The 19,875-nt window shown below is 40.0% G+C and overlaps 2 protein-coding genes across 2 annotated transcripts in view; both read right to left on the reverse strand.

Annotated features, from left to right (window-relative positions):
- LOC130551190 (tricarboxylate transport protein B, mitochondrial-like) overlaps positions 1-5,661 on the reverse strand; it is a 12,370-nt gene extending 6,709 nt beyond the window's left edge. The window contains exons 1-2 of the mRNA XM_057328729.1: positions 5,547-5,661; positions 338-445 (exon numbers count right to left, since the gene is read on the reverse strand). Of these exons, the coding sequence (XP_057184712.1) occupies positions 338-445; positions 5,547-5,613 (175 nt within the window). The 5' untranslated portion in view covers positions 5,614-5,661. The remainder of the gene's footprint in view (positions 1-337; positions 446-5,546) is intronic.
- A 1,415-nt stretch (positions 5,662-7,076) lies between these two features.
- LOC130551189 (clathrin heavy chain 1-like) lies at positions 7,077-19,869 on the reverse strand. The gene is made up of 25 exons (XM_057328728.1): positions 19,845-19,869; positions 19,653-19,775; positions 19,407-19,544; positions 19,016-19,180; positions 18,198-18,378; positions 17,397-17,560; positions 17,041-17,166; positions 16,816-16,958; positions 14,530-14,764; positions 14,329-14,451; positions 14,098-14,243; positions 13,759-13,942; positions 13,487-13,679; positions 13,251-13,408; positions 12,172-12,336; positions 11,938-12,045; positions 11,061-11,228; positions 10,803-10,952; positions 10,369-10,500; positions 9,734-9,844; positions 9,244-9,414; positions 8,950-9,171; positions 8,755-8,781; positions 7,386-7,461; positions 7,077-7,202 (listed from the first exon to the last, which is right to left on the reverse strand). Exons 2-25 carry the CDS (start codon positions 19,749-19,751, stop codon positions 7,081-7,083), a joined length of 3,507 nt encoding a protein of 1,168 aa, XP_057184711.1. The 5' UTR covers positions 19,752-19,775; positions 19,845-19,869; the 3' UTR covers positions 7,077-7,080.
- Positions 19,870-19,875: the final 6 nt, after the last annotated feature.

Genomic DNA, 19,875 nt, shown 5'->3' on the forward strand with positions numbered 1-19,875 from the left:
GGTGTGTGTGTGTGTGTGTGTGTGTGTGTGTGTGTGTGTGCGTGTGGACATGTTTTTATATGTTAGTGGGGACCTAAACCTGAACGCACACCAACTCAATGGGGATTCGTGTCACTGTGGGGACCAAAATTGAGGTTATAAATTGCTTATAAATTGTACAGAACAATATTTTTTACAAATCTAAAAATGCAAAAAGTGTTCTATGATCTTTAGGTTTAGGGATAGGGTTAGGGATAGGGGATAGAATATACAGTTTGTACAGTATAAAAACATTACGCCTATGGACTGTCCCCATGGAGATAATAAACCAGACGTGTGTGTGTGCGTGTTGACTCACTGATGCCTCTGTATCGAGTTGGATTGGCTTTCTCATCTAACTGTAGTTTAGTCTTGACATATTCTGTAGGAAAAGTGATGCAGATTTCAATTCCACCTGCGATGCCGCCTGCAGAGAAAACATCAGACAAACACCATCAGCTCACAATACATGATCAGAAACGGACAGGATCAGTTTCCTATCATTTCATCGTTTTTATACCAATGTTAAAGACACAAATGCAACTGGAAGAACAAATTCAAATCACAATATGTGTAAAACCCTCATTTATACCAGTAAAAATGAGTCAAGAAACACAAGAACTATAGTTTGTATGAAAAATGAACATGAATTATGTTGGGTACAATTGTAATAATAATTACATGATCATGGCATTTTCAGAATTTGGATTTGCGTCTTTATACCCCTAACGAGAAATAAAATCATAATCAGAGTCTTAACTTGAATGTATATGTAATGTTATTGGCACCACATTTATTCTTCATTCATATTGACAAAGTACTTTCATACACAATGCAAACATAAAGCAATACACAACTAAAACTCTTTTGGATTTCTCTCTCTAATTACATCTACCGTAATTACATTTGTCTGTGGGGAGAGACCGTTAGCCCACATAAACACACACACGCATACACACGTGCACAGACACGCAGGTTGTGATGTCACATGACTGTGTGTTAGTGTTATTGTGTTCTCTGTTTGTACACAATATTAATGATATTGTACACACGCACACACACACACACACACACACGTGTTAGTCAGCCTCACTGGGACAAACTGAAATATATGTGCATGCTGGGAGAGCTACACACCGGGAATAAAACACATTCATCACACACACGCACACACACGCACACACACACACACACACACACACACACACACACACACTTTTTTCAATTTTTTGCATTAGATCAATAAATATGTAAGGGATAATCCACGGCACGACGCGGAGGCAAAGAACCACCCGACGCGAAGCGGAGGGCATTAAAATCCTTTAACGCACGGCTAGCCGTGGATTATCCCGATTATACCATGGTCGCTTGCCAAGTTAAAGCTGTTATTGATGTTTACAGTGTCATTTTAGATCAAACAGGTGAAAGGGTTATTTTGTCAGTTAATTTTAAATGTAATCAAACTGACTGGAGCTACCCCTGCCTTAAAGGCTTTTAATGCACACCTTCCAGCCAATCAGAATCCAGTATTCAAACAGCCCATGGTATAATTTATTTTAACAGATTGGGACCAGTATGACATGTTTTGTGTGAGTGTGAGTGTGTGCTTGTTTTAAAGACACACACACAGCTAGAACAACTAATCAATCCCGCTGGGAGTGTCTGCTGGGCGCTTCACGCAGAACAATCATAAATCACTGTAAAGACTCTCTGACGAACTGTGCGTGCGCGTGACACAGCAGGAAAACATTCAGACCCGCTGCACATCTGAGACCTGCCAGTTAAAGACGATTGATTTACATAAATCTCACAACCACCAGCACACCAGTCTCATTCATTCATCATTCTGTGTGTATTTCTATAATAACACCCAGAGCCGTTGAAAAACAGAGTTACGACACTCGCATAGACGTCCGTAAGAAGAACGTTATGCGGAAGTAACTCGCGTCATGGAGCGACCGATAGTTTCAAACACCACTGAAGCCCATTCATTTCATTGTCTACAAAACGCATTTGATGTACAGTTGTTGAAAAAACGGCGTGTTTTTACATTTTAACAAGTTGGCAGACATCTAATAGGCCTATTCATAGATCTTATATTCATATTACTCCCCAGACAAAACGCTACTATAAAAGTAGTCAACGTAGTAATCAGTGTACACAATGTGCTAATATATTTAGCTAAATTTATGCAAATATAGTTGCTGTCTGTCACGCTAAAATCTATTTAAATAGGTTATCAGCACGGATTTGTTGAAATGTTGAGGGCTCAGTGAACCACGTGACCACGGCAGCGAGATCGAGTGTCGTAACTCTGATTTTCAACAGCTCTGATAACAACAAACACACACACACACACGCACGCACGCACGCACGCACACACACACACGGCAGCTGTCTGTATACACTTCTGTTTGTCTTGTGTCTGGTCAAAGGAACGGTTCGCCCAAAAATCACTTCTTCAGCCTCATGTGGAATGCAAAAATATTACAAAAGCATCTACAAGTGGTACAGACTCACGCACTCCTTAAATCATTAAAGACGAGAGGAGAGATGAAGAGTTCCTCTTATCCTTCCTGAGGAAACAAACAGCAACATAAGAGCTGAATTACATGATGTAATGAGAAACTCTATTAGGTGAAGCAGACAAGGACCTGAGAGAGACACACCATCAGCAGGACAGAGAGAGAGAGAGAGAGGGTGAGTGTGAATGAAGGAGACTTCAGCCTTAGAGAGAAGAGATGAGCAACCTAATTGCAGCCTCCCGGCAAAACCGCGCGCGCGTTGTATAAGGCAATAAAAGGTTTGAGTGATGAAGAAAACTCAATGATGTTTCTCCATTAGACAGAAGTGCCTGCAAGCGACTGCAGATCTGCAGACCGACGGGCTGATAAAACTGAAAGAATGACATCCAGAGCTTTACAGATTATTTTGCCAAACAAGAAATCACTTTTTTACATTACAGCTCCATTTTTTTTACAATGTCCAGTATTCAGTGGGGTCCAATATTTTTACCATGGAAATAAAGCTTTAGGATTTAGAGAATTGATGTCACGAATATATTTTTACTGTGAGAAATATTATTATCTTAAATAATAAAGGCCTTTTCACAAGTGAACTTCACTGTATTTGTATGTATTTTTACTCATATAAATATGTACTATGATGAACGCCACACAGAGATGCTCAGGCACTGTTTACAGTGATGATGATGAAAACAAGTATAAAGATCATAAAAGGCATTTAATGACACACTTTAAGATGTTCTGCCGTGGATTGAATGGATTTTAGAATTGGTTAAACAGGTCAGAGATGATTGACAGACAGTGACAGGGCTGGTTAGTCTTATACTGGACGGAGTATTTACATTTAGTTCATGTGTGTGATGGGAAATCCTGGAGAAAGTGTTGAAGCTGACACCACAAACAACAACAGACCGATGGAGAAACATGTGACTGTGTGTGTATAACATACATGATGTATCTGACTGTTAAACCCACAACACCTTTACTGTACACACACATACACACACACTAAACATGACACACAAACACACAAGGCACCCGTCAAGAAAACGTCCACGTCATTCAATGCTTACATTAGATTTGACCATTTTTAAACAACAAATATTCAATGCAACACGAGCCTTACAGAAAAAAGCATGAATTTCACATGTGATCACATGTTTTTTGCACATGATATTCATGTGGCATTTTTGTTTTATATATTACTATAATGTGAAAAAAATAATAATTCTTTAAATTTAGTTTTTATTCAATACCATTTCAATACTGCATCAAATGTCATTTTAAAATAAAAACATAATAAAACAGTATTTAATTACTGTAGGATGAATTACATTAGACTGGTGGGGGCAATATTGTTTTCAACATCAAACAATTGAGATTTTTACTGTTACTACAGAATAAAACACCACGATACAGGTGATTTTTATAAAGCTCCCCGCCTCCAAACATCTGCTGATGTCACAGTAAAAACAACACAACAACACACATCTGTGATGATCGACACACTGTAATATCACAACTGTCACCAGCAGTTTACAGGTGAAGGGTTTCCATACACTGAGCTGATGATGAAAACACACAGTCATCCATCCTCCTCCAGCGAATATAACATTGGTTTGGCATTTTCAATCTGAAGGCTGGACATGTATATATATATAAATATATATAACACGCCTTTTATAAGAGATATCACAGACATTAAACCTGTCATTTCATTTCAGCTGAACAGAAGAACCCAGACAGTAGTTAACCAATTATCCTGAAACCCCAGAGAAAGAGAGAGAGAGAGAGAGAGAGAGAGGGAGAGAGAGAGAGAGAGAGAGAGAGAGAGAGAGAGAGAGAGAGNGAGAGAGAGAGAGAGAGAGAGAGAGAGAGAGAGAGAGAGAGAGAGAGAGACTACAATCACTTTATCTAGCTAATGTAACTAAACATATTCCAGCACATTGATGAATAATGCATTCATAGTTAAAGTTTGAAACATGATGTGGTTGATTAATGATGACTGATTGTGTGTTATATAGTATAAATCATCAGCGGATGATGGCAGAACTGAACTGAACACTGAGATTTAGAGAACAGACACTAGTGTGACCTTACAGCACTGATATATCATCTGTCAGACAAAACATCCACATCTACGGTAACCAGCACAACCCAAACACGCACGCGCACGTACGCACACACACACACACACACACACGCACGCACACACACACACACACAAGAACACTCACACATTACCGGATCTGTCTGATCTTCAATCTTCAATTTTTCAATCAAAAAACGAATCATGTCAACATCTCCAGCAGGATGATATTAAATCGACAATGACTTTATTAATGTCTCATTCGTCACAGTATTTGAAGTGATTCATAATTCACTTTCTCCACAATGTCACACACTACACATACTGTAGATTCAGTGTTTCCTCATGAAGATTTAAACAAGTTGTATGTTTTAGTGATTCTCTGTGATCATATTAGCCAAGTTCGATTTGTTACCCACATGTAAAAATACTGTAGCATACTAAACAATTACAATAGTACACTGTGGTAAACATTTCTAGACGCTAATGTTTTGCACTATATAGTAAATACTAAAGTATACTACAGTATTTACAAGTCTATCAAATCACTGTTGTAAGTACTAAAGAATACTAGGAATTACAATAATATTGTGTAGTATATTACAATGACTAAATTACACTAATTAAAATGTTTTTTACATCTGGATATAACTATAAAGCAGTTTTTAACAGCTGTGAAAACCACGAATTATCTGCTTATTATTAAGAACGAATTAATATCCTTTGTAAAATGATCTTAAACATTCATTCATTCACATTGTGATAGCAACATAGAATTAGTCTTTTCCTCTTTTCTCACAAGTTCCGAAGAAGCGAAACATTCACAGAAATAAAACTTCACATGTATGTAATGGTTTAGTTTTCAAGTAAAGCACTGTCACTTTTTTTCTCTCGTGTTGTGATGTGTATCTGACCTGCCAGAATTGCTTTTCCAGGATGCGTGAGTTTCCCCGCGGGCGCGGCTGCGCGTTCACGCGTCATCTTCACTCAACAAATGTTTCTGTGAGAGCAGCGCGCGATCCGCCGACCATAGACTGATGACATGAGACTGGCCTCAGCCAATCACCGCACAGAGGCCGAGCACAGGGCGGGGCTCTCGCTCTCTCTCTCTTTTTCGATGGGTGAAACTCGTTTTTAAGGTGGACTGAATCTTCCCCACCCTAAAACTCCATCACATCATATGAATTTAAAACGTGATATACTGAAAAAATACATGTAGTACATGTTGCTTAAAAACCGAGAAAAGAGCTGCCTTTCACATTTCACTTGATTAAGAAACCCGTGCACGTGCACAAAACACAAACCCAGCAGTGAAGAGAGAAATAATGCAGCGTGTGACTTCATGTTAAAGAAAACATCCAAACGAACATAAAATATTGTCAATATTTCTCCACTCACCCTCCTGCCATTATGACTTTCTTCTGTGGAACAGACAAACAGATATTTCGAGGGATTCTTCCATAAGTGTACAGTACAACTGTTAAAGGGACAGTTCACCTAAAAATAAACATTCTGTCACCCTTTACTCACTTTGATTTCCTCAAACAACATAGAGATGAATAAATAATGACAGAATTCGCAATTCTTTGGTGATCTATTTTTAAGTAACACACGCACACATGGGCAGATGGAGGCGCTAACAGAAATAACAGAGATGTGTGTAACATCTGACAAACAGCATGTTTAATGCGTGTAAACTTTATTCTTCTGTGTTTCTGACACAACACAGATTTTCTTGTTAAACTCGCAACAGTCTGACTGTGTTTCTCAGCATTTAACGCAATCTCACTTTTTTGTCTTTTTCTAATCGTTTTTCCTAAGAAAATCCTGGACATGTTTCCAGACAGTGCTTGTGGCGCACAGAAGAACATGCGTAGGTAACATATCAAAGGTTTGCTTCATGCCTTCGGCGTCTTTCATGGCTTACACGTCAACTTCAAACCTTACTGATACACGAGCGATGGAGACAGACACACATTTGTTTGAGCTCATCGCTGAAATCTCCACATGCATATGTGATGTCACGGCATTCTCATTAACAGCGCGTTGTGTTCATTTTGTACCATTGAAATGTACAGTAGTACCGCTTTAAATGTAAACAAAAGACAAATAAAACTGCAGAATAAAACAATTAAAGATGGATGAGAAGTGATAAACAGACAGTGTGTTGTGTGTTTGTGTTCATGGTAACTCTCAGTAGTGTCCGCGTGTGTGTGTGTGAGCATCTCCAGCACAGTGAGTGTGGTTTAGTGTCGCTCTCTTCTCTTGTTCTCTTGTTAGTTCAGTGCTCATGTGGTGATAAAACATATTGACATGAAGATGACGGATTGAAAGCTGCATGTCTGTTTGACTGCAGATAAACAACATTTAGCGGGAGCTCTGGATGCAGCGGCCGAGCATCCGCAGGCACATATTTCCCAGAATTCCCAGCAGGGGCGCTGTGGCACATCAAGGCTGAAGGTTGAAGCCGTATGCTGGAGGAACAAATCCAGGAGCAGAGTATCCGTAACCCGGGAAACCCGACTGAGGTGCGACGGGTGATTGATTGCTGGTCACCATCGACTGTTGCCCTGCACACACACGCACACACACACACACGCACACGCGCACATGCACACACACACACACACACACACACACACACACGCACACACACACACACGCACACACACACACACACAGGTCACTATGAAATGTACTTGACGTGTGTAATTCTATGTATGAAAGAGAAAAGATTTCTTCACTAGAGTTACCCAACACTATGGACGTGGCTTCAGGGACGTCATCTTCTGAAACTCTCTTGGTTTCTCCTTGCTGAAGTTCATCCACCTGTGTGAGAGAGAGAAACATCACTGTCATCACTGTCAGATTGTGTGTTTACTTCACGCATCACACACTCGACCTCACACACCTTCAGCAGATCAACACACAGCGTCTGAACGCTCAAGTCACTGGAGGAGAAGCTCAACTGTCTGTGATGTTTGCTTACAGCAGATCATGCAAATGCCCAAAACACTCACGCATTACATGCCAATATTGCATTCACTTCAGCATGATGTGAAATACAGTTAGAAGAGGTTTTAGATATTGTGGGAGTGATCATCATGTTAAGTTTTTTTAAAATCATTTTATAGTTCTTTTTCTTAAGCTAAAATTTCTAAATTAATCTTAAATCTATACAATAATCCTAAAATCTAAAAAAATATATTTAAATATTCACAATACGTTTTTTACTATTATAAAATATCCATGAAATATCCACAATAACCTTAAAACCCCTAAAACATCTTAAATCTCTAAAAGAATACTAAAATCTCTAAATTAATCTTAAATATTTAAAAGTATTTTAGAATCTCAAAATGAATTTAAAATTCCTAAAAAAAGTCTTAAAATATTCACAATAACTTTAGAATCCCTAATCCTCTAAAATAAAAATACATTTCTAAATAAATAAAATAAAGAATCTTAATATCTTAATATTTAAACTCAATTATTCTTAAATTTCTAAGATTTTTTATATAACAATGTTAAAATCTCCACAATAATCCTAAAATCCCAAAAGACATCTTAAATTTATAAAATAATCTTAAAATATTTAAATTAATCCAAAATTACTAAAACAATCTCTTAAATAATCTTAAAATATTCAAAATAATCTTAAAAGCTCTAAAAAAAATCTTCTATCTCTACAATAATATCTTCTATCTCTACACACACACACATCTGTGATGCTCCAGATTAATTGTTAAGCATGTCATTAATTAATTATTGAATGATCATTTTGCTCTTGTAGCAATCAACAGTTTTGACTCAAGGGCCTGCAGCTAAATCTGACAGCGTGTGACTGCCACCTGCAGATCAAACCGAGATACTGCATCTGTAAACATCAACAGCTCAACACAGCCTCAAAAAACCAGCGAGAAGAGGTTGTCATGGTAACAGGTGTGGCGAACATGAGTATCTACTGCTCATCTTTCTGTTACGCATTTAAATTGTGTCTCTTACTCACAAACACAACAAACAAACAAAAAGTACTTTTACAGGTATAAAGCAGTGGATTATGGGTAATCAAGCATACTACTGAGTCTACATGCACTAAGAGAGAGAGAGGGAGTCAGAGACCTTCACTTGTCTGGCTAACTCATCCACCTGTAGATGAGGGAAAGTCACGTGAGCTTTCACATGTTCACATATCATTAACATTGTCCATAACTTCTAAATAAAAATGAAATGTACAGCACACGGCACAAAACCTTACAGACATGTCATTGCATCTGTCATGTGTTTATGTGTGTGAGGCATATTTGTCATACACACCTTCCTCAGGTACTCTCTCATCACCTGAATGAAGTAAGGCATGGTGAAGTCTACGAGGCCGTGTCTCCAGGCCAGCTCCACAACAACATCAGGAGCCAGAAGATCATAACAGGTGAAGAGGCAAGCGGCGAAACACTCCCGCTTCCCCTCCTCAACAAACCAGCGCAAGAGATCCTGAGCCAGAGCGCCGTCCTGCGACTCAGCAGCGTACCGCATGGCATCCTGACACAGACAAACAAAAGCATCTGTGATAACAATGCAGTCGAGATCATGACAGCTGCAGCTTCACAGTACCTTATCCAGTTTGTCTCTCTTGCAGAGCTGAATGCTTTGAGTCCAGCGCTGGTTTCTCTTGTAGAGATATGCAGCGATGCGTCTGAACTCCAGCAGATCATGTGACTCCAGACGCTGAGCTAAAGCAATACTGTCAACGTTATCATACGCGTCTAGAGAGGCTCGCAGACCCTGAATGAAACACACACACACATCATCACTAATGTCTGCTCTTAACTGTGTGTGTGTGTGTGTGTGTGTGTGTGTGTGTGCGTGTGTTTGTGCATGTGTGTGTGTGTGTGCGGGCACAAAAGCTTATAAATTGTACAGAACGATAATTTTTGAAAATCTAAAAATGCAAAAAGTGTTCTATGATCTTTAGGGTTAGGGATAGGGGATAGAATATACAGTTTCTACAGTATAAAAACATTACGCCTATGGACTGTCCCCACGGGGATAGTAAACCAAAGCGTGTGTGTGTGTGTGCGCGTGTGTGTGTGTGTGTGTGTACCTGATAGTCCTCTTCATCTGTCAGCAGGTTGTTAAGCGCTTCATTCACAGTTCTGTTATTGTGGTTCTGCACTGATCTCAGATACGGCTTAACCAACCTCAGCTGATTCACCTACAAACACACACAAATCATCATCAGTGTGCAGGTGTGTTTACAGTTAGCGACAGCTCTGTCTGTTTTAACTTTATTAATACCGCTCTTCATACAACACAACCAGCTTTATAGAAAAAAACAGAAAATATTGTGTGTGTGTCTGCGTGTGCGTGTCTGTGTGTGTGTTCATGTTTGTATATCCCGGTGGGGACCTAAACCTGAATACACACCAACACATGGGGACTCGTGTCACCGTGGGGACCAAAATTGAGGTCCTCATGGGCACAACAGCTAATAAATTGTACAGAACAATATTTTTTACAAATCTAAAAATGCAAAAAGTGTTCTATGATCTTTAGGTTTAGGGATAGGGTTAGGGATAGGGGATAGAATATACAGTTTGTACAGTATAAAAACATTACGCCTATGGACTGTCCCCACGGGGATAGTCAACCAAAGCCTGCGTGTGTGTGTGTGTGTGTGCGTGCGTGCGTGCGTGCGTGCGTGCGTGCGTGTGTGTGTGCGTGCGTGTGTGTGTTTACCCTGCTGAAGAAGCTGACGGTTCTGGTGTGGTCCAGTCGAGGTGTCAGAACAGACAGCAGATCGTTGAGCAGAAGGGGTTTAAAGTCCAAATAAAACGGCAGAGATTTATAATAAAGTTCCACATTTGCCACCTACAGGAGAGACACACAAAACACACAAGATCAAACCTGTGACACACATCGACAAACAACCTCATTAGAATAAACACAACATCTCTTGACTATCTCAGTTGCAATGGCGAGCAGTCCGCTGCCTTCTCAAAAATCTCATTTGTCTCCATTTCAATTTCACAATCACATCTGTTGTCAAGACACCAAAAGTAAATGACAAAATTAGAGATTGGATCCCAATATGAACTATGCATGTTCGTTTTTTTGTGGCTCTACGATTTGAGTCTCCCGAGCAATGAAAGAGAAATCTCAGAGCGTGTTACCTTGACGATGAGCTCTTTAAATGTGGCGTCTCTCCAGGCGTCTGTAGGGTGACTCATCATCATCACAATGGCGTTGTCATACTCTTCATATTTATCATGCAGAAACACAAGCTCCGCCCACAGATGGGCCTGTTCCGCCGCTCGTAACACCTGACCAATCACAAGACACGAGCTGTTAGGCTCAGTTTGTCAACACAACACAACTGAGCCGGTCATTTTAAGATGTCGTCTGAGCTGTGGATGAAACTGGTTTCAGACCTTTGGGATGTTGACTCTGGACCAGAAGAGCTCCAGATGTTCTCTCATCCTCTGAGGTTTGTATTTGGAGTAGAGGATCGCCAGCTCTGTGAACATGCCCATGTGAGCGCGCTCCAGTCCTAGCGCACCCTCCAACAACACCATCAGATCCTCAAAATACCCACGATCCTGAGAGGCAAACACACAGAGAGAGAGAGACACGTGTGTCTTCCTGCTACAATATAAGACTGAATCTGACCTGACTTTTTTTGTCAACTTTTTGTATATACCGCCACAGAACAAAATGAAGAGATCATTAGATGTATCATGGTCATTTCAGTCCAGTGTCTGTTGAATTTCAACAAAATCAAACCTCAGGAGTGACAAATACAAGCAACAGCAATGTAAAGGACGGACAGCAAATCCAGGTTATCACATAAAAAAATCATATTTCAACTTTTCCTAAATACATGAAGAAATATGACTGTGGTATTGCTTTGAAGTAAATCTGAACTTGTTTTCTTTGCCGTGTTTGAGGTCTGGAAACATACAGAGCATCTTCACACACGTTTCTCCAGTTTTCATTTTCTGCAAATACGTGCAAATAGAAACAAGATTTTGATATTTGATTTTGGAGAAATATTGCTAGCAGTTTACAGAATGAAACAAAATGATCTATAACTATAAATTCAGAAAAACTGAAAATCGTTTTTGAACGGTCTCTCATTTTTCCCCGTGATTGTTTTCGTCATAGCGAAAGCACACTTTTATCGCAGCTGAGACAGAGAGAGACAAAGAAAAAGACACCGGGCTGTTTATCTGTGGACTCAAGTCCTCCTCTGATGAAACTCGATGATTTCTTGCAGATGTAATGAAGATGATGATGAAGATTCTTTACCTGATAGTAGCTGATCAGTTCTTCCAGTTCATCAGCGTGAGTCACTATGTGAAGACCGGAGACCTGCGCCAACCGGAATTCCTCTCCATCTACACACGCAAAACACACCTGACACACACACACACACACACAATATCCATCACTACCTTGTGTCCTTACCAGCATTACGAAATTAACCCGCCACAGTTGTCAACAGTATTGCTTTAGATTTTCCGCGGTGGTTTGGATCTTCACCTCTTTCCACGTGCGTGTGCAGCTGGCTTTACGTGCGCTGTCCACGGCCGCCTGAAACTCGCCGAGGTGAACCAGCGTGGACGCCAGACGAGCAAAATTAGACACGTTATTAAAGAGCAGCCGCGCCGCTTCAAACATCTTCTCTTCATAACATCTCTCACCAACCTACAGACGCAAACATTTACACTGGACATAAAACTGCTGTGAGGCTCATGACGGTCACAGGCAAGTTAAAAGTAATCAATTACTAGTTACTAATGACATATTCAATAGTGTAGTTAGAATCAGTGGTTCTCAAACTTTTACGTTGTAAGGCCCCCTTTGTGTTAAGTGTATCGCTTTGCGGCCCCCCATATGAAGACGTATAATCTTAAACTTAGAATTTTAATTAAACCAAAAACATTCAGTTATACAATGCTGGAACCTCAATTCTTTTGGTTGGTGGTGTCATTTTTCTGATGTTTGATTGCATAAAATCTATGATAAATTTCTATATTTCATAAAATGCCACAAAATCTGTGGCCCCCCTGGATCCATCTTGGGGCCCCCCAGGGGGCCACGGCCCCCAGTTTGAGAACCACTGAGTTAGATGACTGTACAAATGACTCTCTCCAAAAAGTATTGAATGACTTATTACTAATGACTTTCTATATCCTACATCAACCTTGATTACTTAAGTGATTCAATGATAGACATGAAACGACTCTTAATTCATTCCAATAAATAATATTAAACTACATAAAGTACTCTTATTAACTGACCAAAGTATGACAAATGTGAGAATTATACATTAAAGCACAGATTTTCAAGTTCGACTTTGAATGTTGATGTCAATTCCACTATTGCACTCGCATATATAACTAAGTATTATTAAGTATTTAGTTTAATTACTTCAGAAGTAACTGTAATTCAATTATGGAAAAATAAGAGTAATCCCTTACTTTACTTTTCCAGGGAAAAGTCATTAAATTACAATAAACAATTACTTAGTAACTAGTTACACCCAACACTGGTCACAGGTGACAGATCTCAGAGAATACACAAAAATGACATGTGTAATCCTGTGTTCAGCTTCATACTTGTTGTATGTGAGCGTTATTGGGTCCGTTGATGAAATCTTCCATCTCTGTGAGACGCTTTGTTTTGGCCAGAGCGAAGATGAGCTCGGTGTCTAAATAAGACTCTCTCGCTTTCTTTCTGGCCATTTGAAGAAAGTTCACCAGATCCTCCCAGCTGCCTGTTAAAACAGACGAACACGCTCAACAAACCCTTTTCTTAGAGAAAAAAGCACGAGGGTAAAGTGTCATCCGCTCACCGTTTCTACCGGCCGCGTCGATCACCTCCATGTACGCAGACGCGTCTCCTGCTTTGATGTAAGAGTCGATGGCTTCTTTCACCAGACCTCTGTGAAGATGAGCCTGAGCGAGACGACTCCACACCGCCCCGTCCCCGCAGCGCTCGGCAAACTCATACGCACGCTCCAGATTCCCAATGTGCTCGATCAGAACCTGCGAATCGGGTGTGAATTTAAAGCGTCAGTCCTCAAATACAAGCCGTCATTAAAGCGTCTGATGTGTGTTTGTGTACCTGTATGGCGGAGGTGTTGACATCAAACTTCTTAAAGATGGAGAAGGCTTCTTCGTACAGTTCGTTGCTAATGGCGATGTTGGCGATGTCAGGGGCATCGTAATTGTCCAGACGGTTGATGTACTCCATGACCCGCGTGCGGTCCGCTTTAATGGCTGTCAATATCAGCAGATTCTGCAGGTTTCTGGCGTAGAGAGAAGCGTTTTTTTAGCTGAGACGTCGAAAATGTGTACGAGGGAGATTTTCATTGCTTAATTATTTGCAAAAACCACAGTGAGACATCAAAGGTGACCAAAAGTAAACCGTTTATGGAACAAAGAAAACTGGTGAAATATGGACCTGTGTTCACTGAATATGGAGTTGTCCAGCACAATTTTTTCTAGAAGTTCTACGAGTTCATTGGGCAGATCGGCCGTCATAAACACTTTCACCGTCACAGATAACTCCTCTGCATCCTGCGTCTCGGGTAGAGCCGTCTGTACCACCTACACACACGCACACACAAGCATTAACGTCGATGTACACAATACATACATGAAACGCTTGGTGACGTTGATGGGTATGTTATGCCTGGTCTATCAGAGGTCGTCTGTAAGGGTTGGTCTCCTGTAAAACTCGGGCCCACAGATCTGGATCCTTCCGTCTCACCAGATACCGCGATTCACTTTTAAACAGAGAGTTTTCATTGCAGACCTGCGTGTGATCACACAACACAGAGGTAATGAGTGCAGGTTACGGTTGATAGAGTGAATATGTGCGTGTGAACGTCACCTGTATGAGCTCCAGGTCACACTGGCCTCTCTCATAAGCCACGAAGGCGAGATGAGGATCTCTCTTCTCGCAGTAACGTCCCACCGTGACGCTGTCGTAGTGTGGGTTCTCTCTGAGAAAGCGCTCTGGACTGTTGTTACTGTCGATGTAGATCTTTGCTAAGGCATTATGGGTAGCCGCTTCTTCACATCCGTCCTGCACGCGGGATTCCAGCCAGGAAAAGAGCAGCTTCAGTCTGGAGAACAGATCCGGCTGTCAACATCTCTGTTAGAGCTTTAGAATCAGTGTTGGGTGTAACTAGTTAGTAAGCAATTAGTAACTGTCATTTAGTTACTTTTCTCTTGGAAAAAGTAAAGTAAGGGATTACTCTCATCTTTCTTCTGATGTAATTCAACTAAAAACTGTGTAATATATGTGTGTGCAATAGAGATCAACATCAACATTCAAAGTCTGACTTTAAAATCCGTGCTTTAATGTGTAATTCACACATTTGTAATACTTTGGTCAGTTAATAATGCTACTTTATGTAGTTTTAAATGATTGATTTGAATGAATTAAAAGAGCCGCTTCATGTCTATGCTTGAATCACTTAACTAATCAAGGTTGATATAGGATATAGAAAGTAGTAATTAATAAGTATTATAAAACTGTCAGTTCTGGTCCTTGATTCTGATTGGCTGAGCGGAGTTCTAAGCCGTTATAAAATACCCCAATATATAACGGCTGACTGCACCACATAGCCTAAACATCATTTTATTTACTTTATTTTATGAAACCTTGCTAAGCATATGGAATAACCGTTTTATAAAAGCAATAAGCCCCGCGAAGCAGTGGGTTACAGTGCATTTTATAACAGCTACGGGATTTTAATGACTCCGCTTCGCGTCGTGCCACAACGCCCTTAGCTGTTATAAAATGCACTGTAACCCACTGCTTCTTGGGGCTTATTGCTTTAATGAAATACTTTTTCGACAGTAATCTAATTACACTATTGAATATGTAATTAGTAACTAGTAATTCATTACTTTTTCCAGAGTTACTTGCCCAACACTGTTTATAATAAAAGCATGTGCTAACTTCCCAAATGAAAAAATACTGTAGTATTTACTATAGTATAATGTAGTATATTTTAGTAATTAATTAATGTTAACTGCCGTATTCTGTAGTATTATTTATAGTATATATATGATTTGGCAAACTGAAGTAAATACTGTAGTATACTTAAATACTTACTATGGTAAGCTGTCCTATACTGTAGTATACTATAATCATTAACACGCTTAATGTGTACTGTTGCATTCTGTAGTGTTAGCCATAGAGAACTGAAAACTGTAGTAAATACTGTAGTATACCTTAATATTTACTGTAGTAAATTGCAGTAAATTGCAGTATACTGTAGCACATTACAATAATATGCTTAGTATTATTCCCACAAAAAAATACTGTAGTATTTACTATATTAAACCGTAGTATATAATAGTAATTAATTAATTTTGTAAATGTTAACTGTAGTATTCTGTAGTATTAACTATACTAAATTGGCAAACTGTAGCAAATCAACTGCAGTATACTAGAATACTTACTATAGTACACGGTCCTATATTGTAGTATACTATAATTACTAATACACTTAATGTGTGCTACTGCACTCTGTAGTGTTAGCCATAGATCATTGAAAAACTGTAGTAAATACTGTTGTATACTAAAGCAATAAGCCCCGCGAAGCAGTGGGTTACAGTGCATTTTATAACAGCTAACGGCGTTGCGGCACGACGCGAAACGCACTGTAACTCACTGCTTCGCGGGGCTTATTGCTTTTATAAAACGGTTATTCCATATGCTTAGCAAGGTTTCATAAAATAAAGTAAATAAAATGATATTTAGGCTATGTGGTGCGGTCAGCCGTTATATATTGGGGTATTTTATAACGGCTTAGAACTACGCTCAGCCAATCAGAATCAAGGACCAGAACTGACCGTTTTATAAAGTCCCTTAATATTTACTGTAGTAAATTGTAGTACACTGTAGTACATTATAATTATTAATATGCTTAATGTGTACTATAGCATTCTGTAGACAAGTAAATTGAAAAACTGTAGTAAATACTACTATACTTTTATTTATTATGGTAAGGTACAAAACATCTACTACGGTTGACTTTAGTAAATACTAAAATATACCACAGTATTTCTGAGTAAAGACGCAAAAATCTTTAAAAGCGATATTAACAATATAGGTCAAATATTGGATTTATTTAAAAAACAGTTTATTGTAGCTCAGTTTCACCTGTTTCGTTTCTCAACCTCTTCCACGAGCTGATCGGTGCTGAAATCTCCACGTACCGCCTCAATCAAACTCTTAATGGTGTCTTCTGAGCAATCCACATCCAACAGACCACCAACCACCACCGGCAGACGACTGGGATTCACCTGCACAAACACACATCATCACATAAAAATCACTGTCACATGGGTGAATGTTCTGGAATACCGACACGTCGATGTTCAGCACCTTCTGAACGTAGATCTCGATGTACTTCTGCAGATTGCTGCGGTACAGGTACAACACCAGATCATGGACGAAATGAAAGCGATCGCACACGATGATGAGAGGCAGCTGGTCCGTCAGTTTGGCTTCCTGCGCAAAAACAGGTTATAAATCTACTTCATCTCTCGCCCTTCTCACAGACTCCACCGGCATCACAAACTCACAGCATTTCTGATGGACAAACTAACAAGGAAAAAATGCGAGTCTGAAAGAATAAACTAAAAGAAATGAGAAGATTAATGAAATAAAAAGGGGGTGTTGTGTTTAACAGTAGATCTGATTGAATCGTGTGAGGTTTCATGTAAGTGAATGACTTTGACCTTGAGAAAGTTCTTGACGTGTTCAGCGTTATAGCAGCTGCTCTCTCTACAGATCCGCTCCACTTCTTTAATCTGACCGGTCCTGCACGCAGCCTGAATGTACTTCAGATGAACATCAGGATCTTGACTGAAGTTCACGATGGAGCCCAGAAAATAAAACAGACCTGACAGAGAGAGAGGACGATAAAATGTGCACAAAGTCGGCACACCAAAGCTCCAAAAATCGAAACGTTACGAAAGGTCACGCGCTTTGTTAAAGTCGATTAAAACTTTTGAGATTTATGGAGCTTTGGTGAGCTGATTCGTTTTTGGTTGAGCACCCTTTTGTAAGTTGATGTGTGTGCTTTTGCTAACAGACCTTTAAGCTGCAATCCTTTAGCATTTGAAAAATTGCAAAGTATAGTTTGGATTTCAATGATGTCACAGCATAGGCGGAGTTATGCCACGGTTAGACTAGACTTGAGCGTGCGAAATTCGTTCGGACGGTGCTGCGAAAATGGGCGAGAGCAATTCCTCCATTTTTTACATTTCTGTACCGAGAGGTCACGCTGTGACGTTTGAATCCTCCATTAGTCTCACGCACACTCACGTGACGCGATTTCGCAGGGCAGAGTTCACCAAACTTGAACGTTGCCACGAAGCGAAAAACGAAATATCTTCGAACGGGCTTGCGTTTCCGTCTGACGCATTCGCATGCATATGAATGGAAGTCAATGGAGCGAAAAGTCAAGTGTGACCGCGGCTTTAGGCAGAGATCAGAGCCAGTCATGATTCCCACAGTCATCGAGAGAAGCCGCTCACCTTCATTACTCTTGAAGGACTCAAAAAGCTCCACCAGCGTCTGAGTTCCCAGCTGCTCGTGATACCTGCTCGCTATCTGAACACAGTGCTGTAGATTCTGTCTGAGGTTTGACGCCAACATCGCCCTTAAACACTCAACAGAGTCGCCCACAGACAGAGAGCCGAAGAAATTCACCAGCCACTGACACAGAGAGAAACAAACACAATCCATCTTTATATATGCATTTGGGTCAAAGACGTTAAGATGTCCCCATCAAAAGAAATGTACACAAGTGATTTTACGTCCGCAGAAAGCACATTTAATGTAAGTTTAATGTAATGTAAGTTTTTGGAAAATAAAAGATAAAAATTTGGTTGAAATAATGTAACATTGCCATTCAGTGTAACACAGCATTTATGTACAAATTCAAACAACACGCTTATTCTGACTTGTACATATTAAAATATATCAATAATAATATAAAATATTACATTGCTTTAAATGAGTAAAAATGATTTTTGACAAATGGGCAAAACCTACAGGATAGTGGCAAATGTTAAAAAATAATTAGCATTTGGGGTGAAAGTAATTAGTCTTTTACTATGTCATAAATAGATTTTCTTTGTGAATATGCCTGAGAAGATTGTTACACTGACTGACATTTTACTGGGCGTCTTCTGTAAATCAGGAGAAAAAAAATATTTTTTGCTCAGAAAAACACAATTAAATTAAACAGAAAACTACAATTTAAAGTAGTATTACACAAATCGTTTTTATGCTTAAACCCTTTTTCGTCTTTGACCCATTTATGTTTGATCTTGTGAAGTCGAACACACACCTCAGGGTTGAGCAGGTGTGTGTGTACGATGGCTCGTTTGATGTCGTGCGGGTCGCTGTAGTGTTCCAGCGCTCTCTGCAGTAAACCAGCGTTCTCACACAGTTGAGCGATGTGTGCTCGATCGTAGTGTGTGAACATCTGATTATCCAGAATGGCATCAGCTACCTGTAGAGATAAACACACACACACACAGACACACTTAATCAAGAAATCACGGTGACATGTCAACAATGACGGGAATGATCGTGCTCGCATTTCTTTAACATCAACATTGTCTCAAGGAAATAAAAACGGACCTAAAAACGAATGTGTACAGGACAGCTCGAACCATTTCCCACCTCAGAAACACAGGCACAACATGATTTGTTTTATAACGGGTCGAAGCGCTCACCTGAGGGGCGTGAACGAGGTTCATCTCCAGGAGGCGTGTCTGTAGAGGCCCCTCCTCCGGCCTGTTGCTCTTCAGAGCGTCCAATAAGAACGAAGTACACTGTTGTACTAGATTCCCCTCCATGAACACGTCCACCACCTTTCGACCACACACACGAGGTTAACTTTTCTTTTGCTTAAACAGTCCTGTGATGATGACGCATGAATTTTGACACAATGTGTTGGAGAGAGAGAGAGAGTTTGACACCTGGCTGATGCCGACCAGCGGCTCTTCATCCTGAACAAGCATCTGTGCGAACTGAAGACCCTGATCAGGAGCAGATCTCATGACGCCCCTCAGCAACATCCCCCAATCCGGAGAATGTCCCACCTGAACCAAAAAACATCAGTCACATCCAGCACAGGTCACAGATGAGGGCGGTTTGAAACACGCCGTTACCTTTTTAGCGTAAAGAATGATCTTCTGAAAC

The sequence above is a fragment of the Triplophysa rosa genome, unplaced genomic scaffold, assembly GCF_024868665.1.
Source record: "Triplophysa rosa unplaced genomic scaffold, Trosa_1v2 scaffold76_ERROPOS988761, whole genome shotgun sequence".
Lineage (NCBI taxonomy): Eukaryota > Metazoa > Chordata > Actinopteri > Cypriniformes > Nemacheilidae > Triplophysa > Triplophysa rosa.